At 36.4% G+C, this 20,800-nt stretch overlaps 1 protein-coding gene across 4 annotated transcripts in view; it reads right to left on the reverse strand.

Annotated features, from left to right (window-relative positions):
* TSGA10 (testis specific 10) overlaps positions 1 to 20,800 on the reverse strand; it is a 47,980-nt gene that overhangs the window by 21,393 nt on the left and 5,787 nt on the right. For all 4 annotated transcript variants that reach the window (XM_034431309.3, XM_087895346.1, XM_034431310.3 and 1 more), the window contains exons 3-13: positions 20,457 to 20,672; positions 19,329 to 19,394; positions 17,132 to 17,305; positions 14,447 to 14,602; positions 11,797 to 11,970; positions 11,591 to 11,668; positions 9,355 to 9,506; positions 8,779 to 8,894; positions 4,633 to 4,787; positions 957 to 1,012; positions 427 to 595 (exon numbers count right to left, since the gene is read on the reverse strand). In XM_034431309.3, the coding sequence (XP_034287200.1) occupies positions 427 to 595; positions 957 to 1,012; positions 4,633 to 4,787; positions 8,779 to 8,894; positions 9,355 to 9,506; positions 11,591 to 11,668; positions 11,797 to 11,970; positions 14,447 to 14,602; positions 17,132 to 17,305; positions 19,329 to 19,394; positions 20,457 to 20,672 (1,512 nt within the window). The remainder of the gene's footprint in view (positions 1 to 426; positions 596 to 956; positions 1,013 to 4,632; positions 4,788 to 8,778; positions 8,895 to 9,354; positions 9,507 to 11,590; positions 11,669 to 11,796; positions 11,971 to 14,446; positions 14,603 to 17,131; positions 17,306 to 19,328; positions 19,395 to 20,456; positions 20,673 to 20,800) is intronic.

Here is a 20,800-nt window from a genome sequence, read left to right on the forward strand (position 1 = left end):
AAGCAAAATAGACTTATGGAAAGCTACAAAGAACAACACTGGATGGAACCAATGCTGGAGCTGGCACCTGGGTCTGATGAAAGCTGGGAAGTATGGAAATCATTGAATAGACTGTGCATGGGTACAACAAGATCCAGAGATATTCTGAACAAATGGGGCTATCTGGTGGCCTTTGCCCTTTGCGATTGTGGTGACATGCAGACAACAACATATATGCATATCTTTCCTTTGGGTCCTGATCAGTGCTCACTTGAGGATCTCATGGCTGTGAAACAGAACACAATTAATGTTCCTAGTTTCTGGCCAAGATTTGGTTAACTTGAATATACTTTAATATTGTATTTTACATTTTATATTTTATATTGTATAATGTGCCTTATTTTCATTGTGATGCTTCTGACACAAATGAACAAACAGACCTTTTACCTGATTTTCCTGCTTAAAGGCACAAAGTTGTTCCTTTAGTTTTGAATGTTCCCTAGTTAATATATCTTTCTCTCTGCCAGTCTGATTAAGTTCACTATTAGCATCATCTAACATTTGGTGTAGTCTGCCAATATCTTGTTCATACTTGCATAATGCTTCAGTAGAATGCCTATGTAACAATTAAAAAAACACAAATTTTTCACATAAAATATTAGCAAAAAAGGAATGACATAAAATCTCTTCATAATACCAATTCTACATGGATAAGAATATAACAACTGTGAATACAATGTCACACTTCTTCCATAATAGAAAGACTAGAATTTAAAACAATTGTTTAAAACTGGCTTCTATTTACAATTTTTAAAACCATTAGACTTCAAATCCCTCTCTATACAGAGGAATCAAAAATTACTTACAGATGATAAATATAGAATAAATGAAGTTATTAAATAATATTTCTAGCATTATACATTGAGCTAATCTAAACATTTAAGTGGAAAATCTAAATTTAGAATTCTGAATCTTACTTTGATGAATGTTCCATGTCAGTAAGAATGCCTTTCAGATCTGAAATTGTCTTCTCCTTGAAAATAAATTAAAATTTCTCTTTAGTTAGTAAAAAGAGATGAATGGAACAAACAAACCCCCAGATGTTTCTTTTAATTAAAACATCTTTTCATAACATTTATAAGACTAAGAGTGCAATAACATGTACAGTCAGGTCCAGAAATATTGGGACATCGACACAATTCTAACATCTTTCGCTCTATACACCACCACAATGGAGTTGGAATGAAACAAACACAATGTGCGTTAACTGCAGACTGTCAGCTTTAATTTGAGGGTATGTACATCCAACTCAGGTGAACGGTGTAGAATTTACAGTAGTTTGTATATGTGCCTCCCACTTGTTAAGGGACCAAAAGTAATGGGACAATTGGCTTCTTAGCTGTTCCATGGCCAGGTGTGTGATATTCCCTCATTACCCCAATTACAATGTGCAGATAAAAGGCCCAGAGTTCATTTCAAGTGTGCTATTTGCATTTGGAATCTGTTACTGTCAACTCTCAAGATGAGATCCAAAGAGCTGTCACTATCAGTGAAGCAAGCCATCATTAGGCTGAAGAAACAAAACAAACCCATCAGAGAGATAGCAAGAACATTAGGCATGGCCAAAACAACTGTTTGAAACATTCTCAAAAAGAAGGAATGCACCGGTGAGCTCAGCAACACCAAAAGACTTGGGAGACCATGGAAAACAAGTGTGGTGGATGACCGAAGAATTCTTTCCCTAGTGAAGAAAACACCCTTCACAACAGTTGGCCAGATCAAGAACACTCTCCAGGAGGTAGGTGTATGTGTGTCAAAGTCAACAATCAAGAGAAGACTTCACCAGAGTGAATACAGAGGGTTCACCACAAGATGTAAACCATTGGTGAGCTTCAAAAACAGGAAGGCCAGATTAGAGTTTGCCAAACAACATCTAACAAAGCCTTCACAGTTCTGGAACAAGATCCTATGGACAGATGAGACCAAGATCAACTTGTACCAGAGTGATGGGAAGAGAAGAGTATGGAGAAGGAAAGGAATTGCTCATGATCCTAAGCATACCACCTCATCAGTGAAGATGGTGGTGGTAGTGTCATGGCGTGGGCATGTATGGCTGCCAATGGAACTGGTTCTCTTGTATTTATTGATGATGTGACTGTTGACAAAAGCAGCAGGATGAATTCTGAAGTGTTTTGGGCAATATTATCTGCTCACATTCAGCCAAATGCTGCAGAACTCATTGGACGGCACTTCACAGTGCAGATGGACAATGACCCAAAGCATACTGCAAAAGCAACCAAAGAGTTTTTGAAGGGACAGAAGTGGAATGTTATGCAATGGCCAAGTCAATCACCTGACCTGAATCCCATTCAGCATGCATTTCACTTGCTGAAGACAAAACTGAAGGGAAAATGCCCCAAGAACAAGCAGGAACTGAAGACAGTTGCAGTAGAGGCCTGGCAGAGCATCACCAGGGATGAAACCCAGCGTCTGGCAATGTCTATGCGTTCCAGACTTCAGGCTGTGATTGACTGCAAAGGATTTGCAACCAAGTATTAAGAAGGGAAAGTTTGATTTATGATTATTATTCTGTCCCATTACTTTTGGTTCCTTAACAAGTGGGAGGCACATATGCAAACTGCTGTAAGTCCTACACCGTTCACCTGAGTTGGATGTACATACCCTCAAATTAAAGCTGACAGTCTGCAGTTAATGCACATTGTGTTTGTTTCATTCCAACTCCATTGTGGTGGTGTATAGAGCGAAAGATGTTAGAATTGTGTCGATGTCCCAATATTTCTGGACCTGACTGTAGATTTACACAGCACATATTTTTCCACAATTATGGACTTAATAAATTAGAATCATATGTAGCTGATTTGAAAAGAAAAGAAAAAAATTATTTCCAACAGAACCAGATTCAAGAAGTACTGTCATTTACAGCAAAACATGACATTTATCACAGTTAGCTGCCATATCCAGACTTTTAAAAAATAATGTAGAAAGGGGAAATCTGGATCAACATCTTATCACAGAGACGTTTTTAATCGTTCATCTTTTGATATGGTCCCAAACAAATCAAACCTTGGATCTCTTATTTGTCCCCTATTTATAAAAGTTCAAATTGAACAGAAAAAATCTTCAAATTCAATTCTTCTGTCCTCTAAAATTGTTTAGCATTACAGAAAGCCATCTGACATCATTCTAAGTTAGATTATTGCCAAAAAACATATTTGTTTAGCTCATGGAAAGGACTCATATAAGGACTCCCACAAGGAACAATATTTAATCTATCTAATTGGTTCAAAGAACAATTCCCAATAATTGTTGATGAGATATATGAGTATGTATTTCAAGTACCAACATTAAGATAATAAGAAAAGTTATTTGGGAGTCATTTATACAGAAACTATCAGTTATTATTTTGTAGAAATACAATATATACCCAAAATACTATTAAATAATACAAATTAATACATATTGTAAAACCTAAATGGTTTGGATATTGCTAGATTGATTTAACAGACATCAGCAATTTTAGTACTTTTTTTAAAGAAAAACACAAAGTTAGAAACAAAATCTGAAAAAGTGTTTTAGTGTCAGTCTCACATCCAGACAGAAAATACACCCACATGAACTAATTATACTTATTAGAACATTATATTAAAAGAATCTTGCAACTCTGAAAGCACATTTCTCTTCTGTCACCTTACAAATGCAAGAAATTAGGAAGGGAGCCTTCTAAGACATTTGCTATGCCCATATTCCTTCTGCCAGCTAAGCTGCTTTTATCTGGCTATTCTCCTGGCTATAGATTTTCCCATTGTCTCCTAAAGTCATTCCATCATACCATTACACTTTGTCAATTTCATATAAGTAGGCAAACAAAAATTAAACAAAAAAAGTTTACAAAAAGGAATATTCCATAGAATGCTTCATGCCAAAAGTGAGACATATGTGTTTCAAGTTTTTTGACTCATATATAGAGTGAAATAGGGTTGCTATGTTTCAGATACAAACTGAAACACAGTTGTTCTGATAGAAGTGGTTTGGATGAATGTAAATTCAGGGGAGGATTCCTTGTGACAACATATAAAAGTATCAGCTAACGGGATGCAGGCGATGAAAAAAAGGTTATGTATCGTGGATACTGAAGGGTCAAGTGGATCATTTACATTTACTGAGTACAAATAGTATTATACTATGTGTTGCATAAAAACTAGAAAATCCTGGCCGTAAGAATGGCTATTTTTAAAAAATGAGAAAAAAACTGTTTTAAGAAAAAGTATACCGTTTTAATACATCCTGAATAATAATGTTCTGGGATTTAAACGTGTATATAATTTACATATAAACATATATTTTTTCAATAATCCTAAAAGTCAGCAGTAATCAAAATGTGAATTAATAAACTTGCATCAACTCAGCAGTTTTCAAATATAATTGTTCCAATTTCTATTATCATTGTCTTAACACAATACTCATAATTTTAAAAAATGAGTTATATGTTTTATTTTGATTGATCTACTGATGATATATGCTTTGTAAAACAGTTTTTTAAAAATAAAGTCCTCTTGATAATTCACAAAACTATGAACATACAAAAAACAGTATTAATCAAAACCACAGAGGCATTCACATATTTAAACTTACTTTAATGGCCAAACTTTCTTCAAATGTAAGAATTTTTTCTCTTTTATCTTCTAGAAGATCTTGTAAAGAATCCTTTTCTGCTTCCAACTCATTTATTGTATCATTAAGAGTACAAATATGACCTTGTTGCTCCAGGCTTTCTTTTGAAAGTTGTTCTGAAAACAAAATAATAAACCAATTTATCTATCAAATTAATATACAGGCTGATCAAGCAAAGCTCAGAAGCATACATTTCACCTGGCCAGGGTGAAGTGGGGGACATCAAGATGGTTTCTGTGCACGTAATAAAAGAATTCAATCACATGGTTGCCATTTTGAATTTTTTGACATTTCCCATTCCCCTAGGAATGCTTCTGTATGAAACCAACATTTTTGTGTGGAAGCTATGGTTTGGTAGTACAGGCAGTCTCAAATTTATGACTATTCATTCAGCAACTGTTTGAAATTACAACTTGACTTATAACCTGTGCTCAAAGTTACAGGCAATACAGCACCCCCCCATCGTCACACAATCAAAATTCAGGCACTTAGCAGTCCACCTGTATTTACCACTGCAAATACAAGTCCCCCTATCTATATCCTCTATCAATCTATGCATAACTCTATGCCATTTCAGCCAGCTGCCACTATCCCCAGACCTCTACTTCAGCCCTTGCAGCACCTTTGCCACTGAGAAGTGCTGCATCAAGACCCACACCCCTGGCCGTTGCCACCTCACACTGTTCTCAAGCTGTGCATCCCATCAGCTGCATGTGCCACACCTTCCTTAAGATGGCTTCATGTTCTTTCTCCAAGCAATGTCACATTCCTTTTGCAAGCTGGCCTCCTGTTTCTTCTGCAAGATGGTATCCCATTCTCACAATTCTTTAGAAACCTTTTTGTTTTCCCCAGGTCTTGTAAGAATGACTTACAAGACCTGGGAATGACATTCTCAGCTTGAGAATGGCAGGAGACCCATTTTTGTGCATGATTTGGAGAATGAGGCTTCTGAAACATTGAGCTTTCCAAAACATTATTCAGTATGTTCTCTAAGCCCAATTCAAAATATAAATTATCATTTATATACTTCTGGTTCAGTCTTTCTAAGGAGCTGCCTACTGCTATATATTTCTGATTTTCATAAAAGTAAATTTGTTCTCAAAAGGCTTGTGAATTCTTTCTCACTAGCTAGCTTGCAGCAAATAAATATTTTGTTTACATGTTTAAATCCAGAAAGAACAACTGACAGAGAATCATCACTTCCCATTAGCATTTCATAGCATCATCTAGATTTATTTGACCATTCTTGTGCTAGATTATCTCCAATAAGTACAAACTTTGTAATATCACTGGATGATGCTATTAAGTCACTAATTGGCCATTGACTTGTTACTAAGTTAAAACAATTTGGTAGAATCATGTATCAAATATCCTTAATGCTTAAGAAGGTATAAAACACATATGATCCAGCATGGATCCCGCAGTGACCACACTTGTCTGCCAGTTTGGTGGAACCTTCTGGTAGGCCACACTAGATGAACTATACAGGCAGCAGAGCCACAGACACTGTTAGTCAGATGGGAAAACAAGATGATAAAAAGCATGCATTTTTTGCCATGGTAATGACAATACTTCCTTTTCTTCAGCAACGTAAAATATTGTTAATCTCTTCTTTACCAAAACCCACACCTTAATCAAACTACAGATGTTTCAATCCCAGCAGTCCAAATAACAGGAGCTGGATTTTGGCAGGATCTGCTGGAAAATCTATAGGCAATTATTCATAAACTACCAGGCATCAGTGAACTGATTGGAGGATTATTTCAGAGCTGTTTAATGAGAGAAGAACAGAAATCTAAACTTGAGAAAAGATGGCAATGGCTCAGAAGATTATTTAACTCTTTGCCGAAGAAAAATCAGATCAATCATGGAAACAATTAGGTTAGCAGTTTAGAACACTTGGAATATCCAACTTATAGGTGTAAATGCAAATTATTGATATTGCTATTACTGAATAGAAGGAACTATTAAAGAAATACCTTTTTATAAAAATTACATGAAAATTACTATTGAAATACACACACTTCTTAGAATCTACTGTGAGAATCATTCAGTCTAAACATACAATATATGACATCTCCAAAATCAAGAGTCAAACGGATCCTTGAGTTGCAATAACATTACAATCCCAGAATTCCCAGCCAGCTTTCTCATGCTGAGACTTCTGACTAGGGTTTCTGTAACTGTGTTTTGAATACCATAAGACTAATCTAAATCAATTGAAATTTGCTTTTGTGATTGGAAATTTTATCATCATTAAATCAATCTGTCAGAATAGAACTGGAAGGGACGTTGGAGGTCTTCTAGTTCAACCCCCTGCTCAAGCAGGACATCCTATACCATTTTAGATAGGTGGCTGTCCAGTCTTTTCTTAAAAAAACTCCAGTGATGAAGCTCCTACAACTTCTGAAGGCAAGCTGTTCCACTACTTAATTGTCCTCATTATTAGGAAGTTTCTCAATTCCAGGTTGCTTCTCTCCTTGATTAGTTTCCAACTATTGTTTCTTGTCTTGCCTTCTGGTGTTTTGGAAATAAGTTGACCCCTTCTTCTTTATGGCAGTCCTTCAAATACTGGAATAGTGCTATCATGTCACCCCCAGTCCTTCTTTTCTGGAGACTGGCATACCCAATTCCTGCAACCGTTCTTCATATGTTTTTGTTTCCAGGCCTTTTAATCATCTTAATTGCTCTTCTTTGCACTTTTTCCAAAGTCTCAACATCTTTTTTGTAATGTGGGAACCAAAATTGGCTACAGTATATATGCAGTATAAATATATCTGCATTCTACCTACCTCTTTTTCACTTTTCCTAGAAGTTCTTAAATGAATATCTAACTGTTAAGTGAAAAAAACTTATTTTATAAGGACATATTATAAATAAGTTGCTTTGGCAACCACTTTTGGCTAAAATGTGGGAACAGATAAATAAAAAAATAATAAAAATCACAGCACTTTTACAGTAAAAAGTAGCTCTATTGAAAAGTGTCTCCTCTTACCATACGAAAATCATAAAAGAAATATGAAAAATGTATTTATTATTTAATAAAATTGTATTTATTTAGTTTTTACATCACTAATTTGGTTTTTTTAAGGAAAGTAATATGACATGAGATGACATGAGGAAAGGGCATCAGCACATGTTATTAGTTCAGTCTTCTGAATTGTATGTTTGTTAATAGATGTTTTCATCAATAGAATCTAAGCAGCTAACAAAAATTAGTATATAACATCTGTAACAAAATAAAAAATCTCAACAGAATATATAAACATAATCCAACATTTAATAACAGTAATAACGACAACCATCATACAAGGTTGACTCAGCCTTTCATCCTTTCTAAGGTAGGTAAAATGAGGACCCAGTTTGTGGGGGCAATAAGCTGACTTTGTATAAATATACAAAAGTATGAAGGCTATTGCTTAACACATTGTAAGCCGCCCTGAGTCTCCGGAGAAGGGCGGCATATAAATCAAATTTAAAAAAAAAAATCTCTAAGGAGAATTGGAGATTGCCTGGTAGTTGCCCAACACAGCTGAATCCAAGGCCAGCTTCTTGTGGATCTGGTACATCTACCTCCCATCAGTCTTTCACCATGGCCTGAAGCTAACTTTCTCCCTGGCCACCTACACTAGTCAGATGGGGCAAGAACCAAGCCTACCAATGACAGAGCTCACCTCACCGACGATTGTCAACTTCCTCAGGATCAAATTTTTCCCAGGTGACAACGTAAGATAATGCCCCCATCAATTCTTTGGACTTTACCCAGATAGCTTCTTACGTCGCGTGAGAATGATTAAGATGATCAACTACATTTTTCAGTAGCAACTTAATAATTCTTTAACAATGTTTTAATAATATGCTGAATGCTTTATGATGATGATGATTAATTTACTGTGTTTAATTTGTTTGATGTCTTATTCTTTTTATTGTGAGGCATTTCTGCACCATTTTTTGGTATACAATCCATCCATACAATGAATCAATAAAAGAGTTATTTCAAGGAATTTAAAGCAAAATTCTTAGTAAAGGAATTTGCAATTCATATATAATAAAAGTGACATGTCTAAAGCTAAAAATGAGTTATTTAAAGATGTTATTTAAACATACCAGTTTTTTCATCCAAACACATAATTTTCTCTTGAAAAAGTTGTAATTCATGTTTTTTCTTTGAAAGTTGTCGTTCTGCCTCTGTAAAGTTATGTTCTATCTTTTCATTCAGTATACTGAAAATTAACAATAAGGCATTTAAATTAATATTTGCACCCAAATGAGCAGTACCCATAAAAACAAATTAATGATAATGACTTCATCATTGCTTACAACAGAATAGTTTCAGAAATAAGATACTTTAGTGGTTTACAATATCATTTAGACATTGCTGTTGTAAAGTATTAGTAATAGATTCAGGCTTTTTACCAGAACGGTGACTGGATGATGCTATAAATTGATAGTATATATTGCCACTAAATGTCTAAAAAAGGGAGTCATCCTTAATATTCAAGTCAGGCACCTATATATTTAGAACTACAGTATGAAATGAGCTCCTGCAATTAACATATTGTAAAATACATACATTATCACATTTTTAGATCAGAAAAAAATTTAAATGAAGAACTGCTTGCATCTAGGCCTAAATTAAATGAATAACATACATACATAATTGTTTCAATCTATTTTCTTTACCTTAGTGAAGTGTTAGTTGCTTTCTGTCTGTTAAGTTCACTTTCAGAATCTGCTGCCCTTCTTGCCAATATTTTCATCTCCCTTTCTATAGACTCAATAGCATCCTTCAACAGTGCTATTTTCGATAGTTGTTCTAATCGTTCATTATCAAGCTGATAAAGAATCATTAAGAATACAATTATTTCACTTTCAACTGATTACTTGAAATTTTGCATTCCCAATTTTCTATAGAAGGAAAAGCCATTTTCTAGAGTAACAAACTAATTTCTTTTAAAAGCAGTCTTCCCATCAAAATTGGAGTATGCTTTTATGATAAACATAGAGTACTAATATTTATTTTAGAAAAAAGCCCTCGCAATGAATTACTATAGGCCGGTGATGGCTAACCTTTTTGCCATCGCGTGCCAAAACTGGGGGGAGCGCGGGGGGAGCGCGGGGAAAGTTTTGCGTGCATGTTCCCATACCCATAATTCAATGTGCCCCGCCCCCCATACATGCATGCATGACCCCCCCGCACTCCTGCAGCTTTTGGCACATGATAGCATGGTGGGCCCAGTAGGCCCATTTTTCGCCCTCCCCAGGCTCCAGAGCCTTTCTAGGGGCCTGGGGAGGGCGAAAACAGCCTTCCCCCTCCCCCCGGAGGCCGGAAACAGCCGGTTTTCCAACTTCCAGTCCCACCGGAGCTGAGCTAGGGCAACTCTCGCGTCGATGTGGCTCCGTGTGCCACCTGTGGCACGCATGCAATAGGTTCGCCATCACGGCTATAGGCTACCATGGGTAGAATATTTGGCTAATTATTCTGCTGGCAGTTTCTGGCATTTGTTCCTCAGTTTCTCCATCAGTTGTAGATGATGATATCTAGAGAGGTGGAACTTCACATCCAAGAGTTGAAAAAGAGTATTCCAAAGATCTGCTGTGAATTGTGGATGTCTGTCAAAAATCAAATGATTATCCAAGCTATCGTTCTGTAAAACTTGTTGAAATCACATACAGACACACTCAGAAAACAAGCCATGACAAGGAATGAAATGGACTGATGGTATGCAGGCTTTTTATATATAGCAGATCACTGTAAAGTCCAAACTAACTATTCCAAGGCCCTTATGTGGAGGGAAGAGGCTTTGCATGGCAATATATAAGCCACTGAAAAGAGGATAAGGACTTTTGGGCTGGTCTCATGACAAGAGTTGCAACATTTCTTTCATCAATTGAGTCATTCCAGCATAGTTCTGTTGGCTGCCAGGAAAAGGGGGTGTGTAATGGCAATAAATTTACTAAAATAATCTAGGCCTGCAAATAAGAATACTACTTTTGCTAAACACAGCTTCCAAAGTTTCACTAGAGTGGAGGCAAACTTTTCAGGACAGAATGGAAGCTGAGGGGGAAAAGTCCCAATTCTGAAAGGCTTCCTTGATGGTCAATAGCTCCTTGTTAAAAACACTAGTTTATCTCCAATAATAGTATCTGCTGATAAAGGATATGCAGGGAAGAAAACTATCCCAAACCTCTTGAACAGTTTTTTACAAACACAACTGCAAGGTGAAATCAAAGCTGCACAGAAGAGAAGAGAAGTATGACAGAGAATAGAAGAAGTTCATGCCTCTTGGAAATGGAGAAAGGTTTGTTGAGCTTCAGAATTTCACTTAAAGGAATTGCCTTTCTGGTAGGATGCTCAATAGTGTAAACTGCAGAATTAGGAATAAATATATAATCAATATACTGCCAAGACCAAGAGGTACTTTTCCAGTCTGAACTACATTATCCACAAATTCAACACACAACAATAATCAAAGGTAGCTAAATGTTTACACCTCTTTCATACAAAGTCATACAAGTTGTTGAATGTTTACATATCTGCTAAGTCTAGCCTGAGAATTGCTGTCTCTTATGTTGTTTTAATGTTAGTCTTGATTCCTGACAATTGCCTGGGTAAGTACATATATTTTCTTGGCAAAGTCTTTGGAAATCATTTGCAATTTCCAAATGTCTCAAGGCTGAAATTGAGTGGCCTAATCAGTTTCCATGTGTAAGGCAGGAGTAGAACTTGGACCCACCCTCACTCCTAGTCCAGTGCCTGAAACATTAGAATAAACTGGCTTAAAGCTCTTGGCTTTATAATTAATGAAGCTGTACAAAAAGGTATTTCAATATATCTTATCAAGTTGTTATATTCATACATTTTAGTTACTGATAAATGTCAACATTTATCAATATATTTCAAGAACATTTTTCTTACACTTTGAATATTTAATTCCAGTTCCTCAATTCTCTGTTCCAGGTGAGCCTTTTCATTCAATGCAGTGTCTTGAGCAATCTATATCAAACAAAAATCATTTTAAATTATTTTTCAGTGTCCTAAATTTTAATTTAGTAGATTAAATATTTGGGAATATGGTATAATATGCATATACTACTTAAATGAGCTTGGATAAAAAGTCAAACCTTTAACCTCTCTCTCAAGCTATCACGTTCAGCGGCCATCCTTCGAAAATCAGAAATGGCTGCATCCCTTTCTGTTTCCACACGTCTCAAGACAGCCTGAACAGTCACTGCAGTTGTAGAAGCTTTGGGGATTTTCATAAGTTCTTTTCTTTGTTGATTTACTTCTTCCTGTGCCTGGTGTTTAAAATTAATATTGAGATATGTATCAATTTGTGCTAAATATTTATTGAATATTTAACTTATTAACAAATCTGATCCTAGACATTTGGTGGTTGACATGAAAACTAAAACTCTTCTCCATAATTTGTACATAATTTGACTTAAAATTGGTTTTTTTCTTCAATTTATTTATTTATTTATTTATTTTGTCACATTTCTATGCCGCCCCACTCCCAAGGACTCTGGGTGGCTTACAACAGAGAATAAAACAATGCAACAATATCCCATACAAAAGTTAAAAGAAGACATTGAAACATTAAAACGTTAAAACACATACACTCCAATTTGTGGCTGGGTCTCGCAAGATCACTATAATGAGATCAACGGCCCAGGCCTGCCGGAAGAGCCAGGTCTTCAGTGCTTTCCGGAAGGCCAATAGGGTGTGGGCGGTCCGGACTTCAGGAGGTAATTGGTTCCAGAGAGCCGGGGTAGCCACAGAGAAGGCCCTCTCCCACGGGCCCACCAGCCGACATTGTTTAGCTGACGGGACCCGGAGGAGACCGACTCTGTGGGATCTTACCGGTCGCTGGGAGCTATGTGGTAGAAGGCGGTCTCAAAGATAGCCTGCCCTGAGCCATGTAGGGCTTTAAAGGTAATAACCAACACCTTGAATTGCGCCCGGAGACCAATAGGGAGCCAGTGCAGCTCCCGGAAAATTGGTGTAATGTGTGTGTATCTAGGTGCACCCACTATAACTCTCACGGCTGCATTCTGGACCAACTGTAGTCTCCGAACACTTTTCAAGGGTAGCCCCATGTAGAGCGCGTTGCAATAATCCAACCGTGAGGTGACAAGGGCATGAGTGACTGTGAGGAGAACCTCCTGATCCAAGTAAGGTCGCAATTGGTGCACCAGACGAACCTGTGCAAAGGTCCCCTAGCTATAGCTGTCAGATGTTGTTCCAATCTCAGCTGTGAGTCTAGAAGGACACCAAATTGCGAGCTCGTTCTGAGGGGGGCACTTTCTCTCCCCCCAGAACCAAGGATGGACACTTGACATAGTCTTTAGGGGGCAATACCCAGAGCCATTCGGTCTTGTCTGGGTTAAGTCTGAGCCTGTTGATTCCCATCCAGATCCTCACAGTCTCCAGGCACCGGCACATCACATCTACCGCCTCACTGAACTGACGAGGGGTGAAGATATACAGCTGGGTATCATCAGCATATTGCTGATATCCCACCCCGTGTTGTCGGATGATTTCACCCAGTGGTTTCATGTAGATGTTAAATAGGATAACAGTAATAGCAATAATAGAACAACTTCTGCCATTAACAAGGACTAGCACTAGGAGATGATACAGAGAGAGATGCACCAATAGCTCTGTTCTTCAGCATTATCTGTTCCTTTCTAGGATTTATAATCTAGGGCACCTATTGATTGTGTACAATATACATTAGGCAATTACATAAATTCAAAATATATGATCTGAATATTATCTATAATATAATAAAATGAGATAAAATGTAAGTTTAATACAAGATAACTAAATGAGCTAAAGACTGGGACTGCATGTTTTTTTGCTACAAGAAAGATATAAAATGGTTTCCCTAAAACCAGGGAAAGAAGCATTAGTCTTAACACATTTATCTATATGTACTTTAATCTATCCCTTTATTTATTCCTCTTGGAATAGGAACTGCTTACAGCAATTTTTCTAACTGGTTTTATTCCTCATACTCAAAATCCAAAAGATAAAGGATGGTAATAACATAGGTCTATCAGTGACAATTACAATAAATAATGAAACCTGTATTCAAAGGCAGTCTACTATTGGTTGTTGATAGATACATACAAGTTGTTGTTGATAAATACAAAATCATGGAGATCTTCCCTTTCTTACTTATTAAGAACAGTCTTCTCAAAAAATAATCTAACTAGCTTCTGTGAAAAAAGTTGCTAAATAAAATAAACCCATTATCTTAAAAACATTTTATGTATTAAATTTTTATCTCATTAGGGTTTCTGCATAAGATCATAGGAAAAAGATTACTTCTATTTATTTATTATTCACTGTATCTTTTACTTTTCACATTTATGAATCATTTCCTTATAAGCAATGCACAAAGTATTATACATCCTCATATAAGACAAATATGGAGGTAAAGGTCCAAAAGAAGCAATATAATTTACTTTTACTGTTTACTTTATACAAAAAAAACCCATAAAAAGATTAGAAGAGCAAAACAGTTTAACAAGTTGGTTAAAATATAAAGCTAGAGAGATATCTTCAGACAGAGATTCCAAAATGTAGGGAAAGTTATTGACAATTCCAACTCATAATATTATCTATCTTAGGGGAAGGCAATACCTATAAGGCTATTTGAGATTATCCTAAATACTTAAAAGACATTTTATAATATATGGGAATTTATATAATACCTTGTAATACATCAAAAATTGTTTTTACCAAAATGCTTTATCCAAAAATTACCTGATCATAAAGACAAACAGCTTTGTCTCTTTCTGCCATGAGGACTTTGATATTCCCCTGGAGTTCAGTTATATGACGTTGATATTTTTCCAGCATTGTCTTAAACTCATCACGTTCTACCAAAATTTGTAGATATTCTTTATCACAGTGATTTCCCTAAATGTTTAATGGAGATAAAATGCCCATTTTCAACTATATTAAATTTATTGCAAGGTTCTATATTAACATTTTGAAATTATTTCTTTTTTGGAAGGGAGAATACATAAATTTAATTTGCAATATTCCAAATTTCAAACTATTTGAACATTTTTATTAGTTTCATAATGTTATTATTTGACCATAAAAAAGCATATGCTTTAAAGGGACGATTTGAAATATATATATATATATATATATATAGCTCTTACATATTTATCATAAAGGAAAAATGAGCAAATGTCATGTATTTCTTCCAGTTCCCATTAACACAATAATTCTTTTGCTAAACCATCACAAATCAATCCATGCAATACAGGCAACTATGGTTAAAGAGAGTAGGTAAGTTCTTATTGCTTAGGTAAGTAGGATAGCTAAATTTTGTATATATTGGGATGGAAACTGGAAACTAAGTCTGATCTGACTATGTCATCAGAGAATTCCAGTTATACAACAAATTGAAGAAGCAAATTTAAAAATTATGTCTCAGGAGGAAGCAAACCATATCAATAGTGTTGCCAAGAAAACTATATAGATATACAATATATCACAGAAGTGAGTACACCCCCTCACATTTTGTAAATATTTAAGTATATCTTTTCATGTGACAACACAGAAGAAATGACATTTGACTACAATGTAAAATAGTGAGTATACAGCTTGTATAACAGTGTAAATGTGCTGTCCCCTCAAAATAACGCAACATAGAGCCATTAATATCTAAACTGCTGGCAACAAAACTGAGTACACCCATAAGTGATAATGTCCAAATTGGGCCCAAGTAGCTGTTTTCTCTCCCTGGTGTCATGTGACTTGTTAGTGGTACAAGATCTCAGGTGTGAAGGGGGAGCAGGTGTGTTAAATTTGCTGTTATCCCTCTCTCTCATATTGGTCACTGGAATTTCAACATGGCACCTCACGGCAATGAAGTCTCTGAGGATTTGAAAAAAACTAATTGTTGCTCTACATAAAAATGGCCTAGGCCAGTGGTGGGATTCAAGTAATTTAACAACCAGTTCTCTGCCCTAATGATTTCTTCCAACAACCAGTTTGCCAAACTGCTCAGAAAATTAACAACCGGTTCTCCCGAAGTGGTGCGAACTGGCTGAATCCCACCACTGGCCTAGGCTATAAGAAGATTGCCAAACCCATGAAACTAAGCTGCAGCACGGTGGCCAAGACCATACAGTGGTTTAATAAGACAGGTTCCACTCAGAACAGGCCTCGCCATGGTTGACCAAAGAAGTTGAGTGCCCGTGCTCAGCATCATATCTAGAGGTTGGTGTTGGGAAATAGACATATGAGTGCTGCGAGCATTGCTGCAGAAGTTGAATGGGTGGGGATCAGCCTGTCAGTGCTCAGACCATAAGCCGCACACTGCATCAAATTGGTCTGCAGGGCTGTCATCCCAGAAGGAAGCATCTTCTAAAGATGATGCATAAGAAAGCCTGCAAAGAGCTTGCTGCAGACAAGCAGACTAAGGACATGGATTTCTGGAACCATGTTCTGTGGTCCGATGAGACCAAGATAAACTTATTTGGTTCAGATGGTGTCAAGTGTGTGTGGCGGCAACCAGGTGAGGAGTACAGAGACAAGTGTGTCTTGCCTACAGTCAAGCATGGTGGTGGGAATGTCATGGTCTGGGGCTGCATGAGTGCTGCAGGCACTGGGGAGCTACAGTTCACTGAGGGAACCATGAATGCCAACATGTACTGTGACACACTGAAGCAGAGCATGATCCCCTCCCTTCGGAGACTGGGTCGCAGGGCAGTATTCCAACATGATAACGACCCCAAAAACACCTCCAAAAGCACTGCCTTGCTAAAGAATCTGAGGGTAAAGATGATGGACTGACCAAGCATGTCTCCAGACATAAACCCTATTGAGCATCTGTGGGGCATCCTGAAACAGAAGGTGGAGGTACACAAGGTTTCTAACATCCACCAGCTCCGTGATGTCATCATGGAGGAGTAGAAGAGGACTCCAGTGGCAACCTGTGGAGCTCTGGTGAACTCTATGCCCAAGAGGGTTAAGGCAGTGCTCGAAAATAATGATGGCCACACAAAATATTGACACTTTGGGCCCCATTTGGACATTATCACTTAGGGGTATACTCACTTTTGTTACCACCAATTTAGACATTAACGGCTGTGTGTTGTGTTATTTTGAGGGGACAGCACATTTACACTGTTATACAAGCTGTACACTCACTACTACTTTACATTGGAGCCAAGTGTCATTTCTTCAGTGTTGTCACATGAAAAGATATACTTAAATATTTACAAAATGTGAAGGGGGTATATTCATTTCCGTGATATACTGTATCCTTCAGCTTATCAAAATTCAAGTCAGCTTAAAGACTTTATATTATTATATAAATTCATTGGCGAATAAGATCTGTTTAATTTTTAAATCTTATAACTTCAATATAATTAAGCAATAAAAATTAAATGCATACATTCTGTATTTTCAGAAAATGAAAATATATACCTGAATTGGGGAGGAAATTTTTGAAATAGAACAAGACACGCTGCGCTTAGGACTTGTACTTCGATACATCTTCTTCAACTTTTCTGCTTCAGATTTATAATAATCTTTCTCTTCTTCTATTGTTTTTACAAAACTGTTGAGCTTTTCATCTGACTTTTCAACATCCAGGGCCGCCTTTTATGTGCATGTGAAAAAGCACAATTACTAAATCCCATGTTTAAAGTTTTATAGAAATTATCTGCATAAGAATCTAAGTATTTTATTTACTTTTAATTCAAAGTTGTCATATTATATTTTTTCTGAAAAAAAATTAGTTCTATGAATTTGTTAAATAAAGGTTGGCAAGAGAAAAAAATACCCCAAATTCCATTGAATGTTAATTAATGAATGTTATTATTTAATCTAAAAATTTAACAGAATCGATTAAATGTATCTTTTTTAATTGAAGAATGCATTTTATATGAAATTCAAATCTACTAACCCATGTACGGCTGTAGCATTTTTATTATCCTTCCTATCTTCTTTACTACTCCCTTATTGGTAGTATTATGATGATTATTACTCAATCCATGTTTGCATGTACATTGAGAGCTTCTGTACCAGAGCCAAATTCCTTGTGTGTCTAACCACATTTGGCCAAATAAAGAATTCTATTCTGTTCTGTTCTGTCATATGAATTTCCTAGGAAAATTTGCTAAAAAGCCATGGTGGTCATAAAATAGAGAGTTTTGAAGCGACATTATTACTTGTATAAATTAGTTAAGATGTATATCATCCACTATTTTGCCCATGTTGTATTACTTTCATATTTCATTCTTTCATGTTCTTCCAGCAAGACCAGACTTGGAATCTGGAGTTCTTCTTGGACATCCAGCTCTTAAATGGATGTCTTCATTCAATTTGAGCTGATGTGTTAGCTGCAGTTTAATCTGGATGCACTGAAGCAAGTCATTTATGCCCTTCTCATTTCTCATTTGGAATACTGTATTACAATTCATTCTACACAAGGCTACCCTTAAATATCACCCAGAAACTTTAGTGATCCAGAATCAGAAATAATTTTAAATGCTTTTAACTTAATTAACATTTTGTCAAAAAAAACTTGGCAATAAAATCCCTGATATACCAATGTCAAGTCTGGCATGATCCTAAACCAAAAAGATTGACCATCCTGATTTTAGGTCTTTGCCTCTATTTGTATTTTATTCAGTGCTCTGGTGTTTCTCTTGTATTTTACCTGGTCTTTTAGCATTTCTACTATTATATCATATTTATAGTTTTCATCTATAGCTCATGAGGTAATTTAATTCTCTTTAGTTGGACCATAAGAAAGGCTGAGTGCCAAAGAATTGAGGCCTTTGAACTATGGTGCTGGTGAAGACTCCATTGCAAGGCATTGCAAGGCATTGCAAGGCAATCAAACCAGTCAGTCCTAGAGGAAATCAACCCTGACTGCTCTTTAGAAGGGCACATCCTGAAGATGAAACTCAAATTTCATGTGCTGAGCCTGGTGGCTCAGCAGACTAAAAAAAAAAGCATTGTGATTAACATCAGCTGTCTGAAATTACTGTAAGTTCAAATCTCACCAGGCTCAAGGTTGACTCAGCCTTCCATCCTTTCTAAGATAGGTAAAATGAGGACCCAGTTTGTGGGGCAATAAGCTGACTTTGTATAAATATACAAAAGTATGAAGGCTATTGCTTAATGCATTGTAAGCCGCCCTGAGTCTCCGGAGAAGGGCGGCATATAAATCAAATTTTAAAAAAAATACTTTGGCCACCTAATGAGAAGGAAAGACTCACTGGAGAAGAACCTAATACTGGGAAAGATTGAGTGCAAAAGAAGAAGGGGACGACAGAGAATGAGGTGGCTGGATGGAGTCACTGAAGTATAGGTGTGAGCTTAAATGGACTCCAGAGGATGGTAGAGGACAAGAAGTTCTGGAGGAACGTTGTCCATGGGGTTGCGATGGGTCGGACACAACTTTGCAACTAACAACAACAACAATTCTCTTTAATTAGTTATTGTGGAGATTGTGCTTATGAGTCTATTATATTCATAAGTGTACAGTATACTAAACTTTTTTTAGTGAAATAATTAAATGTCAAGTAAAATAAGTATCCATTTTAAAATGGATATATATATATTAGCAAAGGAAATAATATATATTAGCAAAGGAAAAATATGAAAAACTTACAGATTTAAGAACGCTGACCGTATGTTCCAATTTTTTAATAGTATTTTGTTGGCATTTAATCTGAGACTATAAAGAAAAAAAAATTAAGCATTTACATGACAAGATAATAATCTATTTCAATTATTCCAAAAGATAAACTGAAATAGCAATATGGGCTATGGTGAAAATGGGCTCACTTCTTTCATCCTGCAGAAATCACATATTTACATATCTTTCATTGAAAAGCAATCACTCCATGTAAATCTATGCATGCATATCTTAAATCATGGATACAATAATCTTACAATGTAATTAGAACAATACAGATACTCTCTGTTTATGAGAGCACTTAGGACCAGAATTGATATCTCTAAATGATGTGGTAATAATATACATCATGCAATCATATCACTTAGCAATGGCAATCCTAGTTGCTGTTGTAACCCAGGAAGAGGTGAGAATCAGGTAAGAGTATGGTGGGAGTAGGAGATACCACAGACATGCAATGCTGAATGGGAGTGGATTGGTGGGGTCTACAAGCAGGTTGGGGAGGAGGTTCAGGGTAGGTCAGCAGAGGTTGTGGGAGGGCCAGCAAGGAGTATAGGCAAATGTGGTGATGGCAATGAGCTGGTGAGGGGCACAGATAAGTGCCAGGGAATGCAGGCAGGGCAGTGGCCAGGCAGTGATATGGAGTAAAAAATTTCTGGGATCTTGTATTCTATATAGAGCTCCTCAGGAGAAAATGTAGCAGGAACAACTTAATGGAGTGATTTGCAACCTTCCCTGCTGGCTTTCCATTGATTTTGCTTGTGGAAAGCTGGCAGGGAAGTCTGCAAATGGGGATCCTGTGATGTGGCTTGTTGCGACATTGTAATTGTGAACTGGGCAGCTGAATGCCTGGCTCGTGATCATGGGAACACAGGAGCACTTCTACAGCTAGAACCTTGAAAACCAATTATAGCATGATTTTTTCAGCACTGACATGAATGGTCACTGAATGGTCACTGAATGAATGGATATAAATTGAAGATTACCTGAAATGTGTTTACTGCATTTTTTCCCAGTTTCTCCATTAGTTAAAACTAACAATGCAACATGTACTATAACTGCATTGCATATATAAAACATTTCATGTAATAAATCAAGTACCTTGGCTTCTGAAAGTTCCTGGCCAGCACTATCAAGTACAAACTCCTTTTCTTTTTCCAGTTGTTCAGCTATCTTATCTACATGAGCAAGTTCTTTACAAAGATATTCATTCTCACTGGTCAAACTGTCCACTTGGGTTGTTACTTTCTCTTTACTATTAAGTATTTTCCTAACATGCTTCTCCAAATCAAGATTTTTTGTTTTTAGATGTTCAATCTGGTGAGACAAACACATTTTTATAATTCTTTTATCACAGAAACAAATTTATTAATATATTGGATGAAGTAAGGCTTTGCATGCCATTATTTCCACTTACTAATATCTATAAAACATTTTGAGTCAGC

Source organism: Pantherophis guttatus, chromosome 5, assembly GCF_059756535.1.
Source record: "Pantherophis guttatus breed Tessera chromosome 5, ASM5975653v1, whole genome shotgun sequence".
NCBI lineage: Eukaryota > Metazoa > Chordata > Lepidosauria > Squamata > Colubridae > Pantherophis > Pantherophis guttatus.